We start from the raw sequence: 18748 nt of genomic DNA, 5'->3' as shown, positions 1-18748 counted from the left end.
ATTTATTCGTTTATAGTTTGTTAGATTAAGGAAATTCTTGAATTGTTTGTCGGGCTTGTGACACGTACTGTGAATAAAAGTAAGCTTAACTCTTTTTCCTCTTTAATAAAACTACCTTCGATTGACTTAAATAAAAAATATATAACATTTTACATTGTCGTTGTTATTATAGATATAAATTTGAATTTTAAAATCAAGATTATCAGAATTGTATAAGATAGTCAAAAATACCATTTTTGGTAATCTAGCAGGTCACGTCAGATCAAGGACATAAGACAAGACGAAGCGAAACACATGGCGAATTTTAGTGGAAATTGTAATGGCCGTATCTCACTCAAACGTGGAGACTTAAGGAGACTTAAGGGATATAGGATAGTATGAAGACTATACTTTATGTAGGTGTGTTCTTTATTAAATTTTCTTCGTCTAATTTCGACTTATTCCCACATAATTCAAAGCCTACAAACAATTCGCTTGTCAAAACAACTTTTATCTTTTTCTATCCATTCATTGATACGGCATATTTTGATTTTTCCTATGGCAAAAATTACAAAAATACCGAACAAGGTCCCAGTTAAATTACCAGACTTTCTATTGTTTGTCAGTATGGATGCAGAAAATATTTAATAAGCAAACGGCTGCTGTTTTCGTTTGGCGAAATAATCGAGGAAAATCGCCGTCGAGATGAAACTTTTCAAACAAACGCTGAGGACAGATGCATAATGAGTACGGCGCGCAAAGCATGCTAGTGAAACATCCTCCTTTGTGTCATGTATAAGGGACTGTGCAATAATAGCTCAGCGCACTGATTCTAAAATTCGGACAAACATTGCATTCTGTTTAACCGCTACGAGGATTATACGAACCGATTTTATTATTTTTACTTAAAGTTACGATAATAACCCATGTAAACTAAGATCAACTGCGATCGGCTGTGAAAATTATTTGCTGAAAGTAAACTTGTAAGTTTGTTTGTCCGAATTTCGCCTTTGTCTTCGTTTTTATGACGTCACGGTTGCGCTTCGCTATTATCGGGAGGGGGGTGCTAAAATTCTCCAAATTGGGCTTAATTTGAAGCTAAACCCCCTGTGCTAAACGTAAAATAACTTCTCACCCCTCCCCCTTTTGAAATGAAATAACTATAATACCCCCCTTCCCATACATCATTATACATCGCGACAATACAAATATTGTGAGATTTAAAAAACAGGCCTTTGAAATGCTACAAAAGTGTGAACAGTTATCAATGATAATATTGATGAGGACACTCTACTAACATTTACATCTCAAACTGACAAATCCTGCCTGAGGCCCTCAGATCTTTTTTCTTCGAAATATTTAGTGGGAAAGCTAAGGAGCTTGTTCAGAACTTCTGTTTTTATCCTTGACATAGCACTAAATATCATGAACATAAAGCTAGAAGAATTAGTACAAGGCAAAACAAAAAAGACATGACATAGTCAATTGTCTTATATACAGTCAATCAATGTGGCATAACTTTACCACAGTACAGTATACACAGGGGAGGCGGAAGCTGAAAAATTTTGGGGGGGCACTCCAATATTTCACGGTACCTTGAAATGACCCCCCCTTCCCTGTTTAGCTTGATTACAAACGTGTATGTGTGATATTTCAATCAGTAACATTTTGCGCGCATTAAACCACTTGCAATTGTGCTGAGAGACACATAAATGATGCAAGTCGTCGCTAGATATATCGTATATTTTTTAGATACAGAAAATTATGTAATATCAAAATAATAAATAATGGTAATCATAACCAAATCTCATGCGTTTTTTTTTTGTGTGTGTGAGGCATTATATTCTGGGGGGCCAGGGCCCCCCCAAAAATCTAGTGGGGGGCCAGTGCCCCCCCCGGCCCCCCCGCTTCCGCCGCCCCTGATACAAAGTAGTGACTTGCATTGTTTTTAGTTACTGTTTTTTGTACTTTTTTTATTACAAAGGATACTCAGTTTATAGATTATATTTCAACACATATAGTTTTGAGGTTGCACCTGTGACAAATTGTGTTCTTTATACAGTAAAAACAAAACAAAACAAAACAAACAAAAAAACAAAAAACAACAAAAACAAAAAAACAAAAAAAAAAAACAATGAATGTTTATTTTAAATAGTACATTTATATGTATCTTTTGAGTTCTATAGTGTGCAAAATCCCATATTGACTTATGACCCCCCCTCTCCATATTTAAGCAATTAGCTTGTAACCCCTCCTACCCTACACTCCAATTTAACTTTTGACCCCCCTATTAATTTTAGAACCTCCCCCCCACCCCCCCGATAATTATTGCACAGTCCCTAAGAAAATCCATGGCGACTCTTACTCAATAAGATCATCAAAATGTGAAATAAATTAAAGAAGTCTTAGCTGACCTTTGAAAAATTGTACTTCTTTTGCCCTGTATACTTCATCATCATCTACATGTCGAGTCTCCTCGGGAGTCATGGTGGGCGCACGATGGCTTGCCGCGTTGGCCTGTCTTATACACGCCAAGATCTCATCAGTTGACTGCAAACAAGTGTCACGTCTAAGCTGACACGAGAAGCTCGACCCTGCCGTGGTTCCCACTGAGAGAGCTAAAAGGTGTGCCGCAATGTCACTGCGGCGAGCGCAGTGTGTAGAATGTATTTTGCTCGATGTTGGCGATAAATTTCCATACAACATCTAGTTAAGCGCAAGGTCTTACCAAGTGATGTTATTAAGATGCATCTATACTTAGATTTTGGATTTAATCAGTTTTAACGTTTATTTCCTCCACCGTGTACGTCATTGATATGCAAGATGTTCCACTGGTAACGTCAAAGGATTTCCAGTCACTTTTTTGCCTCAACTGACCGCAAGATTTTTCTTTTCATTCCAATCCTTGCTCCCAATGTATCTGGAGATCCTCACACATGGAAGAGAGTTGGGATGAAAAATAAATACAATGCAATACAATGGGTTCATGCCCCAGTAGAGAGGAAGACAAAAAATATTAGCTCAAGAACATGCATGAGAATATTTAAGGAATTTGCAATAAATATTTTGTGTTTGCATAGATGACATTACTGACACCAAGATTTGTATTTGACGATTTTTATGTGCACATTTATATGAATGTAATGTAAACGTCAAGGTATTTTAGACACAATGCGGGTCATTTGCAATGAATATTCACGAGACTTCCTTTATTTAAATACCTTTTGCTGGATTACCAATGCAATATCCAAAACCTATTCCAAAATACTGTTTTAAATTTTCTCTTATAATAATGTATTTTCGATTTCAAGATACGAAGCGTTTTTGAGTTTGTTTGCCATCCACGGGACCTTTGGCTAAACTGACTTGTTATTAAGGTGATATATCAGCACATGGGTGACTGTTTGTTGCAAATGGCCTAACATCAGAAATTCATATCCTTTTGAGGACTAGTTATGGACTTCTTTTATCATATAGAATTATTTGACTTTATTTTCGAGGAAGGTGTGGAAAAATTCCTCGAGTATGTTAAGGCCTGGGTCATAGGGCCAAATCAACGAAAATACCAAAAAATAAAAATAAAAAATCATAGAAAATCAGCTATAGCATATTTTACCATGAAACTTCGGCAGTAGTTAATATTAATATTTAAGACCAGCGTCGTGATATACTTTTTGTTTTAAGCTTTTTATTTATCTAGTAGAAAATTAAAAATGGCGCGATGTCGAGAAGTACAGTTTGAGAGTTCGGGAGAAAAGTATAACTCAATTCAATTCTTTGAATTTCACAGTAATTATTTTGGGATCAATAATATCTTACCATATCCAACTAGAAAGTTGAGGACTTTTACTTCGGGCGAAAATAAGGACGCTTTATGTTGTTTTTATTGCAATTTCTCGAGTTTACAATAATTTTCGAATGAAATAACGGATCAATGCCAAGGTTTCGAGTTGGCCCCATAATGCCCGGGCATATAGGAAAGAATTAAGCATATAACAGGGATTTATTTCATCGAATTTCTTGTTCTCCGCATCCGATTTTCCAGCTACGCTTTGAATAAATTATTTTAGGCGCCATTTTGAAGATTACGTAATGATTTGGTAATTTGCATTTTAGCGCGATACCTCCCAAGCTGAGTACAGCGGCTACTATTCTTATTGTAGAATAATTTAACCAATCAGAAGGCAGAAAATACGAAGAGGAACAAGATGGCGGACGAAGTGTTTGAAAACAACAAAGGTTTTAGTTTTATGTTTTCTACTTTTATAAGAGCAAATCTCAAAAATGATCCTACTTGATAACATCATTATACCTTTCTTTCGTAGCAAGTTTAAGTTTGAATCGATTTTTATAGCTCCATTTGCGTAAAAGCTACATTTCATAAACAGCTATCGAATCATATTCCTGAAAATCCTTATAATTTTGTACAAGATTTGGAGAATAAAGTTTGTTCTGCTGAAGTTTAATGACTGATTATTGAAATATGAGTCTTTACAAGTAAAATACTTTGCATTTTGGCGCAAAATTATAGCTTTACCTAGATAGAGATCACTTTCAGCCACGCTCAGTAGCAAGTTCTATTTACAATATCTAAAAGCAAATTTTTGCAAATGTGTCGTACTTTTCTCGATCCCAAGACCTGTGGTTTTGGTAAAATTGGGGCAGTTTTTGCCGGAAGACAAGCCAAGCTTCGTATTAAAAGGGAGCCAAACGAAAGTACTGCGAAGGTTGGCGCTCGAATTCTAGAAGAACGGTACAAAATTTTTAAGGAGATTTTTCTTTCTTCTGATGATGAGGACTTCAGAATGCCCTCCAGCGAGTTTAACAAAAAGCATGCATCGTTAAGTGTCTACATTACCAAGTGGAGCAAATGTGGAAGAAAAAGGGCAGAGATGAATGAATGCTTTGATAAATTTTCCCCACAAAATTGGGCTAATTTATCAAATGCTAGGAAACGAGAGCATACTCTGTTCGATTGCAAGGGATGCCATCAAAATTATGGAAAAGTCCAAGCACTATTTCCAGTGAAATCACCGCTACTAAAAAACAAGGCTAAAGGTAATCCATTCGCAATTGCAAAGGATCTACCAAAAAAAATACCAAGAGCTCCAAGTAAAGCTGAAGTCAAAGAGACGGCAAGAGAACTTTTTAAAGAAATAAATCCAGCATTTGAAAGTATTTGTGGGGTGTCCTTTAGTGAAGCCTTGTCTCAAATACCAGAATCCAATCTAAAAATAAAAGAGACAGCAAATGAGAAAAAGGCTGCCCGCAGAAATATGTTAAGAAAAAACAAAGAAAATATTGAAGCTGAATGGAAAGCATCATCTGTAGAAAGGTAAATTTTGATTGCAAGCCCTTGTGAAAATGGTGAATTTTATTTTAATAAAATTAAGGGCTATATAGAAACTGAACACACTGTAAATCCTATTTAAAAAAAAAGTATTTAGCATGAGCTACTAAATAAATAATAATAAATAAAGCTTTTTTAAATTAATATCTAAAACAGATGCCTTGGATCTAGACAGTCATTTGCTTCCAGGCAAAGAGACAGACTTGCCACTGGGTTTGAAACCAAACAAAGAGCAAGAGAAAGAATTGCTCAAGATCATCCAAAGAAGAGAAAAAACCATTCAGGAGACTTTTCAAGAATGAGCTGGGATAAAGCAGGTCTGAAAGCTGAAGTAGACAGCTATCCAGATGGAACAAAAGTTAACTGGACAGAACTTGCCAAAAGATATAGTATTACAAACAGACACGGAGAAACTGCAAAGAATGGAGGCCAAATTGCTCAGGAATTTCTGATCAAAGAGGGGATAAATGAACATAGATTTAAACGCCCAGGACAAGATTGCCAAGGCCCACGTGTAAGGAGAAAGAAACTCCGTGGAATAGGAGGTAAATGTTACCTTTACTTATGACACTATGTATACAAAGATTGTACAGAATTGTGTGTAAATAATGTCTTTGTAGAATATAATATGGAGGGGAGGAGGAGGGAATGAAAAATATAAGAAAATTAGATTTAATTCTTTGAATTTGCTCTATCTTTACAGGTGAAATATCAATTCCAGTGCCAAGCTCCAATCAGCATCTCAAAGACATGATTAAAGTAAAAATACAAAAGGGAGAGTATACAATTGGAGAGTTGGTTGTCCCAAGGAAGTATGAAAAGCTTATACTTGATAAAAATGGAAATGTAGTCAAAACAGAATTTACTGTTGAAGGAAGGAAACGACCACTTAATGAAATAAGGAAAAAAATGATTGACAAGCACAGGGTTTATATGAGACAACACCCAGATACATTCTATGATGATCTTTCTAGATTAGAAGTAGTAGAAATGCTCAAGAAGCTAGGAGAATTTGATGATGGAGAAAGTCTTGCTTCCATGCGTAACAAGCTTAAAGACATAGAAAGGACAAGACATCTGCTTGTCTGGCATGATCACTCAACAGTTGCCAATCATGGGCACTTAGTTTTCATGGTCTCGTGTGTTTATGACCCTGCATTGTATTTTACTCCAGATGAATTTCAACAAAAATCAGGAAGAAAAGTTGACATACAAGCAGAAGTAGAGAGGCCAGAAATTTACATAGTTGGTAGATGTAGATCTACAGATGTAGAGCAGTTAGCATATTGTGAGACAAGATGTGAGTGCTTGCAGGGCTTAACTGCAAACCTAGAATTAAGTAATGGCATTACCATAACTGACATAATGAGATTTTTCAAAGGAGATGGGCCAGCTGTAGCTTTTGAAGCTGGTCAACAGAAGGGTGGTCATTATTTTTGCTCATCTTGTGGGATGCATGCTATAAGAAGTGATGAACCAGATCACTTCTTTAGATGCAAGCATCTGTCTATGACAGACCGCCAAAAGTTGGTTTTGAAAGGGCCTCAAGGTAGAAAGGGGTCACTTCAAAAGAAACCAAAGCCATTTGAAAACCTTAAAAAAGAAGAGCTGAAGAAAGAGTTGAGAGAAAGAAGACTTTTATACAGTGAAAATGACCTCAAGCCAGAATATGAGAAAGAACTGACAAGTGAGCTGAAAGGAGTACAGAGGGTACCAGCATTATTGTTCCTTAACCCAACACAGAAAATTGATCATCTTAATCTTGGCTCATATGAAGTCCTCCCCTGTGAACCTATGCACGATATCTCCAATCACATTTCAAATATTCTAGAAGAGATTCCAAGTCATCTTCAAAAAGATCAAAAAAAGAAATTTGATGAGATTCTTGAGCTTACTCTTGGAGACAAAGAAATAAAGAGAGCCACAGATTACAGAGCAGCTCTGGTAATCTTTGCCAAGCAATTAAGAGGCCACATTCCTTGTACTATTCAATGTATTCTGGACACACTGGTAGAGATGCAGGCTATTCTCTACTCAGATGACATGAAAAGATGCCCACGCCTTGTCCTTCGCTATCATAATTGCAGCTTCCTACACTTTGTTATGTGTCATAATCAGTTTGGCTCCTCCCCAAAAGCTCTGAACTCTAGAAAACTCTATGGAAAATACTTACATAATCTTGTTTCTCATGCTCCTATCCAGCTTCGCCTCATCTCAGGAATGTCCTGTAATGCAGAAGATGAAGAAAGAATGTTTAGTACCATGAAAAGCATAACACAAACAACATCTTGTAACAGACCAGGTCATATTATTGGCAACCTGCTAGTAAGAATGCAAGCTGAAGAGAACATGGGTAACTTTGATGACTTTTTAAGTACATCAGTTCAGTCCGACAATGTGTCTAAGCTATCTGCTGCCTTGCCAACTTTTTCTAACACAGTCATCAAGGAAAATATTTTACAACATCCCATATATTCCAAATGGTACCAAGCCCATCTTGAGCGAATAAGCGATTTCCTTTTGCCTGGAGAGGGAGTTTGGTGGAAGAGGGACGGTGAGAGTGTGGAGTTCTTTGATTCAAACACTGAGCCTAACGCAAAAGACCAAGGCCCGGTTCTACACCACTTCAGGTCAAGTAACTTAAAGAAAGAAGAATCATATCTGTCTTCATGCTGGGAGAAATGTGTAGAATTCCTAAATGAAAGTTACAAGCTTCCTACACACTTCCTTTATCTACCAAATGCCAGTGGAAATGTCATACGCATAACACATACTTCTGAAGACCAGAATGTAGTTGATTCTGCAGATGAGAATGAGAATGAATCCTTAGAAGAATGTATGCCATACTCTGAAATTATACCAGAAAATCCACAGCCCTCACAAGCACAGCAGTCAGGGAATAACAAACATGAAGATGATGAAGAAGAGCAAGTCTTAGATTTACAAGAAGTTGATGACATGGACAATTGCTCTGAATTGGTGGCTTCTAATAATGCACAACCTACACTACACATGCAAGTACATATTTCACAAGAACATCAGTCTTCATTCTCTATCTATTCTTCTTCCAGCCCTAAAGCAGGCGAAGACACCCCCACAGCTGACAAAAATCCAACACAACACTTTACAATACAAACAAACAATACATTACAAACCCGCCTTGGCAAAACAGTAGAAATTCTACTTGGAAACACTCCCGAGGTATGGCAGTTTGACTCGGCTCGCAGCAGACTGAAATTTTCTCCACAAATCAGAGACCTCATAAGTGAGTATGAAGAGAGACTAGCTGTGATCCAAACAAGAGTACTGGCAGCAAAGAGCACACTCAAAGAACAACTTAAAGACTGGGAAATAAACTATTATCTTAACAATGACTTCAAAATGGTTACGCTTGACGAAATGAAAAATGATCCAGTGGCATCTGTTTATGTAAAAAAGCTAAAATATGCTGACAAATTACTCAAAGAATGGAACATTAGTTTTTAGCCTTGAACTTATTAAATTATTATGAATTATGGTTGTACAATAAAAAAATAAATACCTCATGTAATATAAAGTAATTTTTTACTGATATCAAATACAGAGATTTTAGTAACAAGGCACGAACAATGTTAGGCTTATCGCCTCTCTTGTATTTAAATAAAATAAGTTTTCTAGGCATTTAGAGTGCAAACAATTAATCCGTGAAACACTAATTACTAAATAGTACAAAATAATGCTAATTAAACAATAGAAAACAATGGAATTTGCATGAAATTGTGCTATTTAGTATTACTAAAGTTTCATGGTTATAATATTTGCACTCTAAGCTTTTTATGTACGTGCATGACTGTTTGAGTTGGAACATGCAAAGTGTAAATAATTCAAATATGTATTCAATTCAAGCTTAAACAAATTATATACTTCATAAAGAAGGACTAAGTAAAACATATTTACTCACCTCAACATTGTTTGAATCCTTTGACTTTTAAATTTTAAAAGAAAAGCTTGTAAATTCGCGCATGATACGACGCCATGTTTACATACAAAATTAATATGCAAATGTGCCTCGCTTTCATGAGCGCGACTTCGTTGGGGGTAAAATTCTGATTTTGACCCAAGCCTTAACATACTTGAGTCCATGATTTGATTGTCCTTGCGATCTTTATTTTTATGTTCAAAATGCTATTATTGAACAGAATTAAAAAGGATCACTAAATAACATTAATTCAGGGGCGTATCCAGGAATTTTTTCGAAGGGGGAGGCCCAAATTAAAAAAAAAGAACAACAAAAAAAGAACACATTAAAAACGAAATTATTTTTTACGTTTTATTTTTACAAATTCTTGGCCACCCCCTGTCTACGTCCTGTAATTTATAAAGCCATGCAATAAAATTTTAAATTGTAGTTGACCCGAAACAACCATGTAAGTTCCGTAATTTTGTAGATAATTAATATATGCAAATAAATAAAAGTCTCATGATAATAAAAAAATAATAATTCAATTTATTGGCCCTGATTAATGAGGTACTGATTCCAATTTTGTCTATTTATCATTTGCTTGTTTCTAATATCATTTTAATTGATTCAAGATATCCTCCGTCACTTTCTTGCCCTTAGCAAGAACTTCATTTGGTATAAGTCTTGCAAGAGTTTTGACCTATGGATCAGAAAAAAATTAAAATCATTTTTCATTGAAAGTTTTACTTACAGGTTGGTCACAAAATTACTTGTTCAATACCGTAAAGGCCAAAAAAATTAGGTGGAATAGTTTTCGAGTTTCAGAGAAAGAATATTGATAATTGCTCGCTGGTATTTACCGCCACCCGGTTAGCTTAGTTGGTAAGAACGTATGTCTGTTGTGCGAGAGGTCGTGGTTTGAATCTCAGCCGGACCAACACTCAGGGTCTTCAAATAAATTAGGAGAAAGTGCTGCCTTTGTAATTAAATCTGCAAATGGTTTGACCTGTATGTGGCTCGGATGACCACGTCAATGGCGGTGCCATTCGTTCGTTCGTTGTTTTATTGGTCGGTTGGTTGGTCTGTCGGTCGGTTGGCTGGTTGGTTAATTGATTTAATATTAACCCATCAAAAAGCTGTCCTAAAAAGCCGTGCTCTCTATGTCCCGATATTCCGTGGGACATTATAGAGAAATTCCTAGCTCACGATTCTACATCTCACTTATTTTACATTCCCAGTAGAGCATGTTTTATTTTCAATGCAGAAATATAATCCCAGAAGTATACAGCTTCATGTACCTGTTCCACAGGAGATAACTCCTCAAAATTCGCGGGGACCTTGTTCCTGTCAATTTCACCTGCTTTAAATATTTCCTCAATGACAATCCTGTAAATTAAACAAGTCATAATCATGACAGGATCAAACATAGATCATAGGATGAATCTTCAGACAAATAATGTGCTTTCTGGCCTAGAAGCCGGTACAATTGAGAATTTCATATTAGGCATGGTATTAGCAATTTTGAAGTTAAGTAAAAGCCGTTAAGGCTGATCTTCCACATATTCCGACGGCTAAACGAAGTCGGTGACCCTTTCTTTTATTTGAAGTAGAGAGAATAAGAGAAAAATATCAAATGCCCTTGGCAGGATTCGAACCGCAGCCAGAATATGAAATGTAGGGTATTCGTGAGGATCCCAGAGCGATATTTTTTCTCTATAGGTAAGTTGAACACCGTAAATATGTACGCAAAGAATAGACATAGTATAGTAGTAATAAATTATGCGTTCGGTGTGTATATAATGAAGTAGAGAGAATAAGAGAAAAATATCAAAACTACATTTCATATTCTGGCTGCGTTACCAGCCCGGTTGGTCCTTGTAGTGTAGTGGTTAACACATCGGACTAGAATACCGAAGACGTGGGTTCGAATACTGCCAAGGGCATTTGATATTTTTCTCTTATTCTCTCTACTTCATTATATACACACCGAACGCTTATTTTACTCCAGGTATGATGTAGTTCATCATGCAAAATTTAAATATTTTGCCCATAAAACCCTTTGTCAATACACTCTTTTTTCCATGAACGTCGTTAAACGGTCTTTAAGCGAGTAAAACTTGGTATGTATATATAATGAAATTTATTAGGTCTTGAATTTTTCTTATAATCATATTTTTTGGTCTTTCTTGTGTTTCATCAACCAAGGAGTTTTGTAGAATTGGAGGTGGATATCGTCTAAAATTTGTCTACAGAATAGTCGTATTTTGAATAGGTTTTTCAAATTAATTGTAAAAAGCATAGATACTTTTGTTCGATGCGTTGTTTTCATTATGATGTTGATTAGTGACTATGACGGTGACTATCTGAGCAGCCTGATGATGTTGATTAGTGACTATGACGATGACTATGTGAGCAGCCTGATGATGATGATGATTAGTGACTATGACGATGACTATGTGAGCAGCCTGATGATGATGATTAGTGACTATGACGATGACTATGTAAGCAGCCTGATGACGATGATTAGTGACTATGACGATGACTATGTGAGCAGCCTGATGATGATGATTAGTGACTATGACGATGACTATGTGAGCAGCCTGATGATTATGATGGTGATGATGATGTTGATTAGTGACTATGACGGTGACTATGTGAGCAACCTGATGATGATGATTAGTGACTATGACGATGACTATGTGAGCAGCCTGATGATGATGATTAGTGACTATGACGATGACTATGTAAGCAGCCTGATGACGATGATTAGTGCTTATGACGATGACTATGTGAGCAGCCTGATGATGATGATTAGTGACTATGACGATGACTATGTGAGCAGCCTGATGATTATGATGGTGATGATGATGTTGATTAGTGACTATGACGGTGACTATGTGAGCAACCTGATGATGATGATTAGTGACTATGACGATGACTATGTGAGCAGCCTGATGATGATGATTAGTGACTATGACGATGACTATGTGAGCAGCCTGATGATTATGATAGTGATGATGATGATGATGTTGATTAGTGACTATGACGGTGACTATGTGAGCAGCCTGATGATGATGATTAGTGACTATGACGATGACTATGTGAGCAGCCTGATGATGATGACGATGTGTACAGCCTTAGTCAGGGCGACTTACTTGTAGTTCTGTGAATTCATAACTTGACTACTAACAGCTATGGTTTCTTCTGGATTGAAAGCCTATAAAAATAAATACATTCATTACTTTAAAAATTCAGTACTCTTTTAAAAGGCGCTTAGTCAAGCCATACTTAATAGTTTAAAAAAACTATGGTCGAACACGGTGGCATTTCCTGTCTTGTGTGGAATGTACATCAGCTGAAGTTTTCAATAGGATTCTTTCTCGTTGACAGCACATGATGGTCAGTGTTTGACCACCATTTGAAGCAGATAATGAGGTTCAAAGACAGGCGAGGACAGGTTTTGATGGAGATCAATCAAAGTAAGAGTCTGGTTTTTGTTCGAGGGTCGAGAGGTTGGGATTAGGGTTTCTTTTTCTTGTTTTTTTTCCCTTTTTGTTTTGCCATTGTTCAAAGCGTGTTGCTCATATTAATTATTAACTTTTAGCATATGCCAACTTGTGTACTTCCTAAGAACGCGCGCGCTCATTGGTTAATTGGAGGTGAATATTATACGATATTCACCTCTGAATATCGGAATATTGAGTCGGCAACAAAATGGCATCTGCCGGCAATCGTTTTGCTACAATTTCCGACGAGAAAATTGAAAAAAAGAAAGTAAATGCCATTCCTATCAATACTAAAAAGGTAACGAAGTATGGCCTAAACGTTTTGCTCAAAGTTTTGCGTGAATTTGCACGTAAACTAAAAGTTTCTGTTTGTTTGTTTTTATTGAATTATTGTATATAAAAATAACTTACTCTGTACACAAGTTGGTATACACTTATTTCAATAAAGTTAGTCACCTCAAAAGCTATAAAGCTGAGGCCGACAAGGATTATGGGTAGATTCACTTTACAAGTTCAACCTCGATAACTGTTCATGGACTTGCGCATCTTTTACCGGTTACAGTCTCACCTCTTCTGAGCATCATCGAGCTGCAGTTTGTATTAATAAAGCTTTGTATATATATGCTTTTTTGATATGAAAAGTTTCCCATGATGCTCAGTGATCTCAGCTTTCTAGGATTTTTGGTGACTAGCTTTATTGAAATAAGTGTATGCTAAGACAATTATTCGCCTCAGGCTCAGTGAATATATGGAGAATATTTGTCTCACCGCTCGAAGACTCGCGTCTCGGTAAATATTCCCCGATCGTCATTTCGCCTTCGGCGAATAATTGCTAATTATATGATATAATGCTACTCTCGACTTGGTACTCTCGACTTTCGACCTGACTCTCGACTTGGTACCCTCGACTCTCGACCTGTTACTCTCGACACTCGAATCTCGACCAAAAACCTTTCAAAATAATACCGTAAAATTACAGAGAAACACAAGGTTTCAATGGCAGAAGCCCATGGATTGACATGCAAACGCCCTGATTGCCATCCATGTAAACCTACTTGGTTTGGCGGCAAATCTTACAAATCCGTGCGTTACTGAGAACGCCGGACTGTAACTTGCGCAAATGAAAAAAAAAACCTTCTTTCCACAGACAGTTATAAACTGCCAAGTCTGCGTAATATTTAAAATCATTTTAATTGTTACTCAAACGTGGCTATTTATAACTGTCGGTGGAAATATTTGAAATCATAGTAATGGTGATAACCACCTGATGGAACCATCCTGTTGGAATGATCAAAAGTTCACCAGCCTTTTGAGTTAACGTGATGGCCTTGGCTTTATGAAACATTGGATACGTCTTGTGATCTGGAGCAAAGGCATCAACTGCACTAGAATTGATAACCATACAATATTAGTTAGTTACTAGAGAATTGATAAACACTGCACGATTGTGCCTAATGTTTTAGAGTACTTTCGATGTTTCAATGATGATCTTGTAAAGTTCTAGTCCGGAGTTTCCAACTCTGTCAATCAGAAAATTAAGGTCTTAGACCGTTGTAAGATATTGATATTGGCAGCCAACATTACCAGTATTTTATATTTTTCCAATATTAGGCAGATTCAACATAACTAATAATTGATTGACGCATGGTAACTGTACAGATATATGGAGATAATAATCGCGGACAAGATCAACGCTCGTAAAATGAAAATGGCCGAGGTTTTCACAACTCATGACACGTGTCATTCTACCATTTCTTAGCTAGGCCATGTGCATAGAGGCATTATTTGGGTCTTACCTGTTATATTTGAAGCAATCCAATGGGAATTTGCAACGTTGTTTGTCATAGACATAAAGGTATTCATCTTGACCAGGAGAGTACAGCTTCAAAAGAAGCAATATTGTTTAGGACTGTTTCTCAATACGTTAATATATTAACAAGTTACTTATAAATTACTCTACCGCATATTTTTGTATCGACATTGATGAGACTTATTAGTCGCCATGAATCCAAAAATCTGTTATCTTTTACTTAATTTTCTACTAATATTACTATTATTTATCTCTGAGAACTTGAGAATGATCCCAATTTAAAGTTCTTTTTTATACAGTTGACTAGATCGTGTTTCACTTCTGACCACATACAAACAAAACATCTTAATAAAAGAGACTTTTAAAATTTTCAAGCAGATTTCCTAGTTCATTGACGCATGTTTTGTTTTCAAGTAATGAATTATTTAGCTTCCAAAACGGTTCTTTCATTCAGGGATAGCAGAGTGGTCTGTTGGCTGGAATAATATCACGCTTTTTTACAAATGGTTGCAGTTCATCCGACACGAAAAAGTAATCTAATCTACGACGGCCTTGGTAATTATAGACAGATCACTGTGAACAGCTTAAAGAACACTCCACATTTAAGTAGGACTATATCTGTTAGGCCCAGTGTAGTGATAATAAAGTAACCGTTACAATTTGAGATTAAATTTGAGCTCTAACTAACCTTTATCAAACTTGTAGGCAGAATTCAATAGCTATTTAGGCTGCATTCATAATGTACAGCATATGGGGGGACAGGTGAAATTGAGGGGGGATCGGAAAAATTTTGGTAGGAAAAAGGGAAGATGGGCAAATTATCAGAAAAATGGGGGGGGGGATGCACAATTTTTGGAAGAAGCTACAAGCCTTGCTTAGGGGGGATCATATTTTTTTGAATGATTTTAAGGGGGGTGTTAAGAATTATTCTGAACATTTTCACCTGCCCCCCCTCCCCCCTTCTGCCATACATTATAAACGCAGCCTTATTATACTCATAGCAGTATATGTTTTTCTGTTTAGTTTTAAACAATACCAACCTTCCATATTTTTGATCCATAGAAAACTGCATTAGTTCCTGTCCAGTTATATGGATCTAAAAAATATCATTCCAAGAAAGGAAGAATTAAATCAATTAATTATATGATAATAATAACTTTATTATTATCCCTAAGCTTATAGATGGACACACATACCCTACTAATTGGGAGACCTATGCTTTTCAAAACTTTCCTTTGAACGGCTTAGAAAGGAAACATTTTTTTGGCCCACTCTCTATGGAAATCTGCCATCCCAACTCCCTATAGAGTAGACTAGAAGTTGTATGTAAGCTACCCCATTCAACTCCCTTCATATAGTAGTTCTAGCCACTAATCATTTCGGGTTATGATAATCATTCATTCTATAAGATGACCATCCAATGGATATAAAAACGCAAAAGAAATCACTTGTTTATTTGATGGAATTTGTGGCATTTCTTTTGTATTTCCATGTTAACCTTGAATTAAAGATTTTCAACTTTTAAGAACAGTCCATAAACTAACCAATGTGAAGAGATGATCTCGAGTATGGAGTTCCCCAAAGAAGCATTGCATTCCAGGGCCGTACTTCAGTTGGTAGGAGTTGAAAAAAATCCTCTTTTAAGTATTCCTGTAAAATGTATTTTCTGAATATTAATCTCCTTATAACTGCATCACTTTGAAATTTAATTTTAGAATACTAAGTATGTATATCCAGTTAAGGCCTACATTTACTTAAGAGTGGGGATTGCAAGCGGGGATAACAAAATTTGAGCATAGGGGGCAGTGCTTGAAAGAGGACCAACAAGCCATGTCTGATATCACATCTAGCTGCAGGCCCTTAGCAAGAAAACATGTGGGAACAAATCTTAATATTAGATATAAGGTTGCATTTTTGTCCAGTAGTCATTTATGGCCACAAATTACATTAACGCTTGCAGGCGCAATTTTCTTAAATTACGGCTGTGCCTTGGCTAATATTGTTATTTAATATTATTTATTATGGTCTTATGGGGGAAAATTATCGTTTGCACCCCTCTACATTTCTAAGCCTTGCTATGGGCCTGAGTTGATATGCTGGAACTTCAGTTGTAAGCCATTAATTGAGTCTTTTTAACAAGGGAAGATTTAGCGAGTGAATCTTTGATGCACAGGGTGATGAGAGGTACAGTAGCATGGTATATTCAGGATTATTAATTTGTATTGTCACTAACCAAATCTTTCAAGTCATCTTTCAGCTCGGGGTGAGTTTGTATGAATAACTCATCTTCAACATAAGTCCATAGACTTGGCTTTCCTTCGTGAGAATGCTGGCTATATACATCAATACTAACAGCAAAGCTTTGAGCTTGATGCATGGCTCCCTGGAAATAATAAGAAGTGATGACAGCATGTTTCTACTGAAATTTGCTTTTTACAAATAAATTAAACTTGTTGAAATAATGGCTGCATCTTTCGGTTGTTATACGGTGCAGGGCAAAACAGTCAGTTTGATAAGTTTATTGATAGTATTGCCATGGAAACACCCTTGGACCCAGTCTTTTTTCGAATAAGAATAACAAAATTTCAATTAGTTGCTTAATCTTTGGAATACTCATTTTATTTCAAGTAAGATAAGAGAAGGTATAATGAGCTATATTATTGTTAAAACAACAAGTTGAAATATCAATCCCAGAAGAAATAATTGAGGATTCTTGCTGGTGGATGAATGAAGAGGACACAGACGCTGTCTGGGCCTCAGGTTTATGGAATAAAAATACAAGCTAATTATACTAAAAGAATTACACTGAGGAGATACTAAATTTTTGCTTTTTCTAGGTTTTTACAGCCAATTTTCCTTTTTTTATGCACAAGAATTACTAACCTTATTGATCATAATTATTCTAAATTAAGTTTCTGACGCTATGAAGAGGCTATGAAGACTTAAAATCAATTCTTTCAGCCTTTTTCGCTCACTGTCAAAACAAGGATGAAAACCCAAATGTAAAAACACCATGCAGTTCTAATCTAACAAAATTATGCCTTACTTGCACAGCTTTCATAAAAACCTTTTGATCTCCATAGCGACTGGAAAAATATTCTTTACTCCAATTCATAGCTCCAAAGTTTTTTAAAACATCTGTTATAAGAACAGGTCTGAAACAATGAAAGTAAATTGCAAATGATTATACTGTACGTATTATTAGAATAAGCTGATCTAGGAAAATGTCAACCTATGATGCTTGCAGTCTATTATACAAGAAGCATGCAAATTCCCTTTGAACCTTTGAATTTAAAACAACGGACGGCCAGCAACAAGAATTTGAAATACTGGGAAAGATACATACACAGTAAAGCTGCATTTCAAAAAGCATGGCTTCAAAGTTATATGGAAATATAGAAAGAATATACAATATATATGTATATATTATTGAATGAATGAATGAAGGGAGGAAGGAAAGAAGGAAGGAAGGAAGGAAGGAAGGGATGAATGAATGAATGAATAAATAAATGGATTTGTTCGTTTCTTTGTTCCTTCGTTTGCTCGTTACTTTTTTTTCCCTGATTCATTTATATCTTTTTAATTTATTTGACCATTTTTTAAACAACAGATAAACAGTTCATCATGCTCGATTACTTGGAATATATTCCTACCTTTTTCCATCGTAGTTTTCAACAAACTCTCGAATACTTAAATTGGAGTGTCGATTAATCATTAAGCAGTCTGAATGTTGACAAGTAGAAAAGCTGGCGTCCGTATCAACATTCTCAGTCCATTGGAAGGTCTCGGTCTTTATCGTGGCCAAGAGAAGACAGCATGATAATGATAACAAAATGACTTTGGTTCCAGCCATCCAGGAAGGATAAATGAGCGTTGTTAGCCCAAATATCAAGTTCGCGTTATCTTTTAGCAAGAACTCTGACTTTTCCTTGCGAAATGGATGTGTTAAAGATTAATAACTTCAAAAAAGAAATTCGATATTCAACTTCCATCTAAAGGAGAAATGTTCAAAGTTTTTACATGTAATCTAAAAGACGCAACAGCCTTTTATCTTGTTAAATTCGCTTTCGGTTCCATCCAGTATTTCACTTTCTAGGTTAGTCGGTTAATACAATAAAAACCTACGATTTCATGTATCATGATGTATTGTTGGATATTGATCC

At 36.1% G+C, this 18748-nt stretch overlaps 2 protein-coding genes across 3 annotated transcripts; one reads left to right on the top strand and one right to left on the bottom strand.

Annotated features, from left to right (window-relative positions):
• Positions 1-4394: 4394 nt before the first annotated feature.
• On the top strand, positions 4395-8815 carry LOC116296583 (uncharacterized). Its single transcript, XM_089025405.1, has 3 exons — positions 4395-5314; positions 5486-5874; positions 6033-8815. Exons 1-3 carry the CDS (start codon positions 4590-4592, stop codon positions 8813-8815), a joined length of 3897 nt encoding a protein of 1298 aa, XP_088881531.1. The 5' UTR covers positions 4395-4589.
• Positions 8816-9624: 809 nt separating this feature from the next.
• On the bottom strand, positions 9625-18731 carry LOC116286997 (uncharacterized). 2 transcript variants are annotated; one of them, XM_031693605.2, is made up of 10 exons: positions 18239-18731; positions 17632-17740; positions 16819-16968; positions 16130-16235; positions 15626-15681; positions 14572-14657; positions 14040-14160; positions 12425-12486; positions 10568-10655; positions 9625-9969 (listed from the first exon to the last, which is right to left on the bottom strand). In XM_031693605.2, the coding sequence occupies exons 1-10, from the start codon at positions 18436-18438 to the stop codon at positions 9883-9885; spliced, it is 1065 nt and encodes a 354-aa protein (XP_031549465.2). In that variant the 5' UTR covers positions 18439-18731; the 3' UTR covers positions 9625-9882. The 2 variants fall into 2 exon arrangements, with proteins under 2 accessions (XP_031549465.2, XP_031549466.2); XM_031693606.2 differs by lacking the exon at positions 17632-17740 and having other exon boundaries at positions 18239-18334.
• Between the last annotated feature and the right edge of the window lie 17 nt (positions 18732-18748).

The sequence above is a fragment of the Actinia tenebrosa genome, unplaced genomic scaffold (genome assembly GCF_029948245.1).
Source record: "Actinia tenebrosa isolate PJP-AT-01 unplaced genomic scaffold, QUT_ActTen_1.0 utg165__unscaffolded, whole genome shotgun sequence".
NCBI lineage: Eukaryota > Metazoa > Cnidaria > Anthozoa > Actiniaria > Actiniidae > Actinia > Actinia tenebrosa.
This window is presented reverse-complemented; position numbering and strand designations above follow the sequence as displayed.

What these genes read in the sequence shown, in the direction of transcription:
- LOC116296583 (XM_089025405.1), top strand. Translation starts at nt 4,590, where the DNA reads ATGTGTCGTACTTTTCTCGATCCCAAGACCTGTGGTTTTGGTAAAATT. An exon ending in AAAGCATCATCTGTAGAAAG is followed by an intron (nt 5,315 to 5,485) that starts GTAAATTTTGAT and finishes TATCTAAAACAG; the next exon opens with ATGCCTTGGATCTAGACAGT. An exon ending in GAAACTCCGTGGAATAGGAG is followed by an intron (nt 5,875 to 6,032) that starts GTAAATGTTACC and finishes CTATCTTTACAG; the next exon opens with GTGAAATATCAATTCCAGTG.
- LOC116286997 (XM_031693605.2), bottom strand. Translation starts at nt 18,438, where the DNA reads ATGGCTGGAACCAAAGTCATTTTGTTATCATTATCATGCTGTCTTCTC. An exon ending in AAGATGACTTGAAAGATTTG is followed by an intron (nt 16,236 to 16,818) that starts GTTAGTGACAAT and finishes TACATTTTACAG; the next exon opens with GAATACTTAAAAGAGGATTT. An exon ending in CAACAGGATGGTTCCATCAG is followed by an intron (nt 12,487 to 14,039) that starts GTGGTTATCACC and finishes TTATTTTTATAG; the next exon opens with GCTTTCAATCCAGAAGAAAC.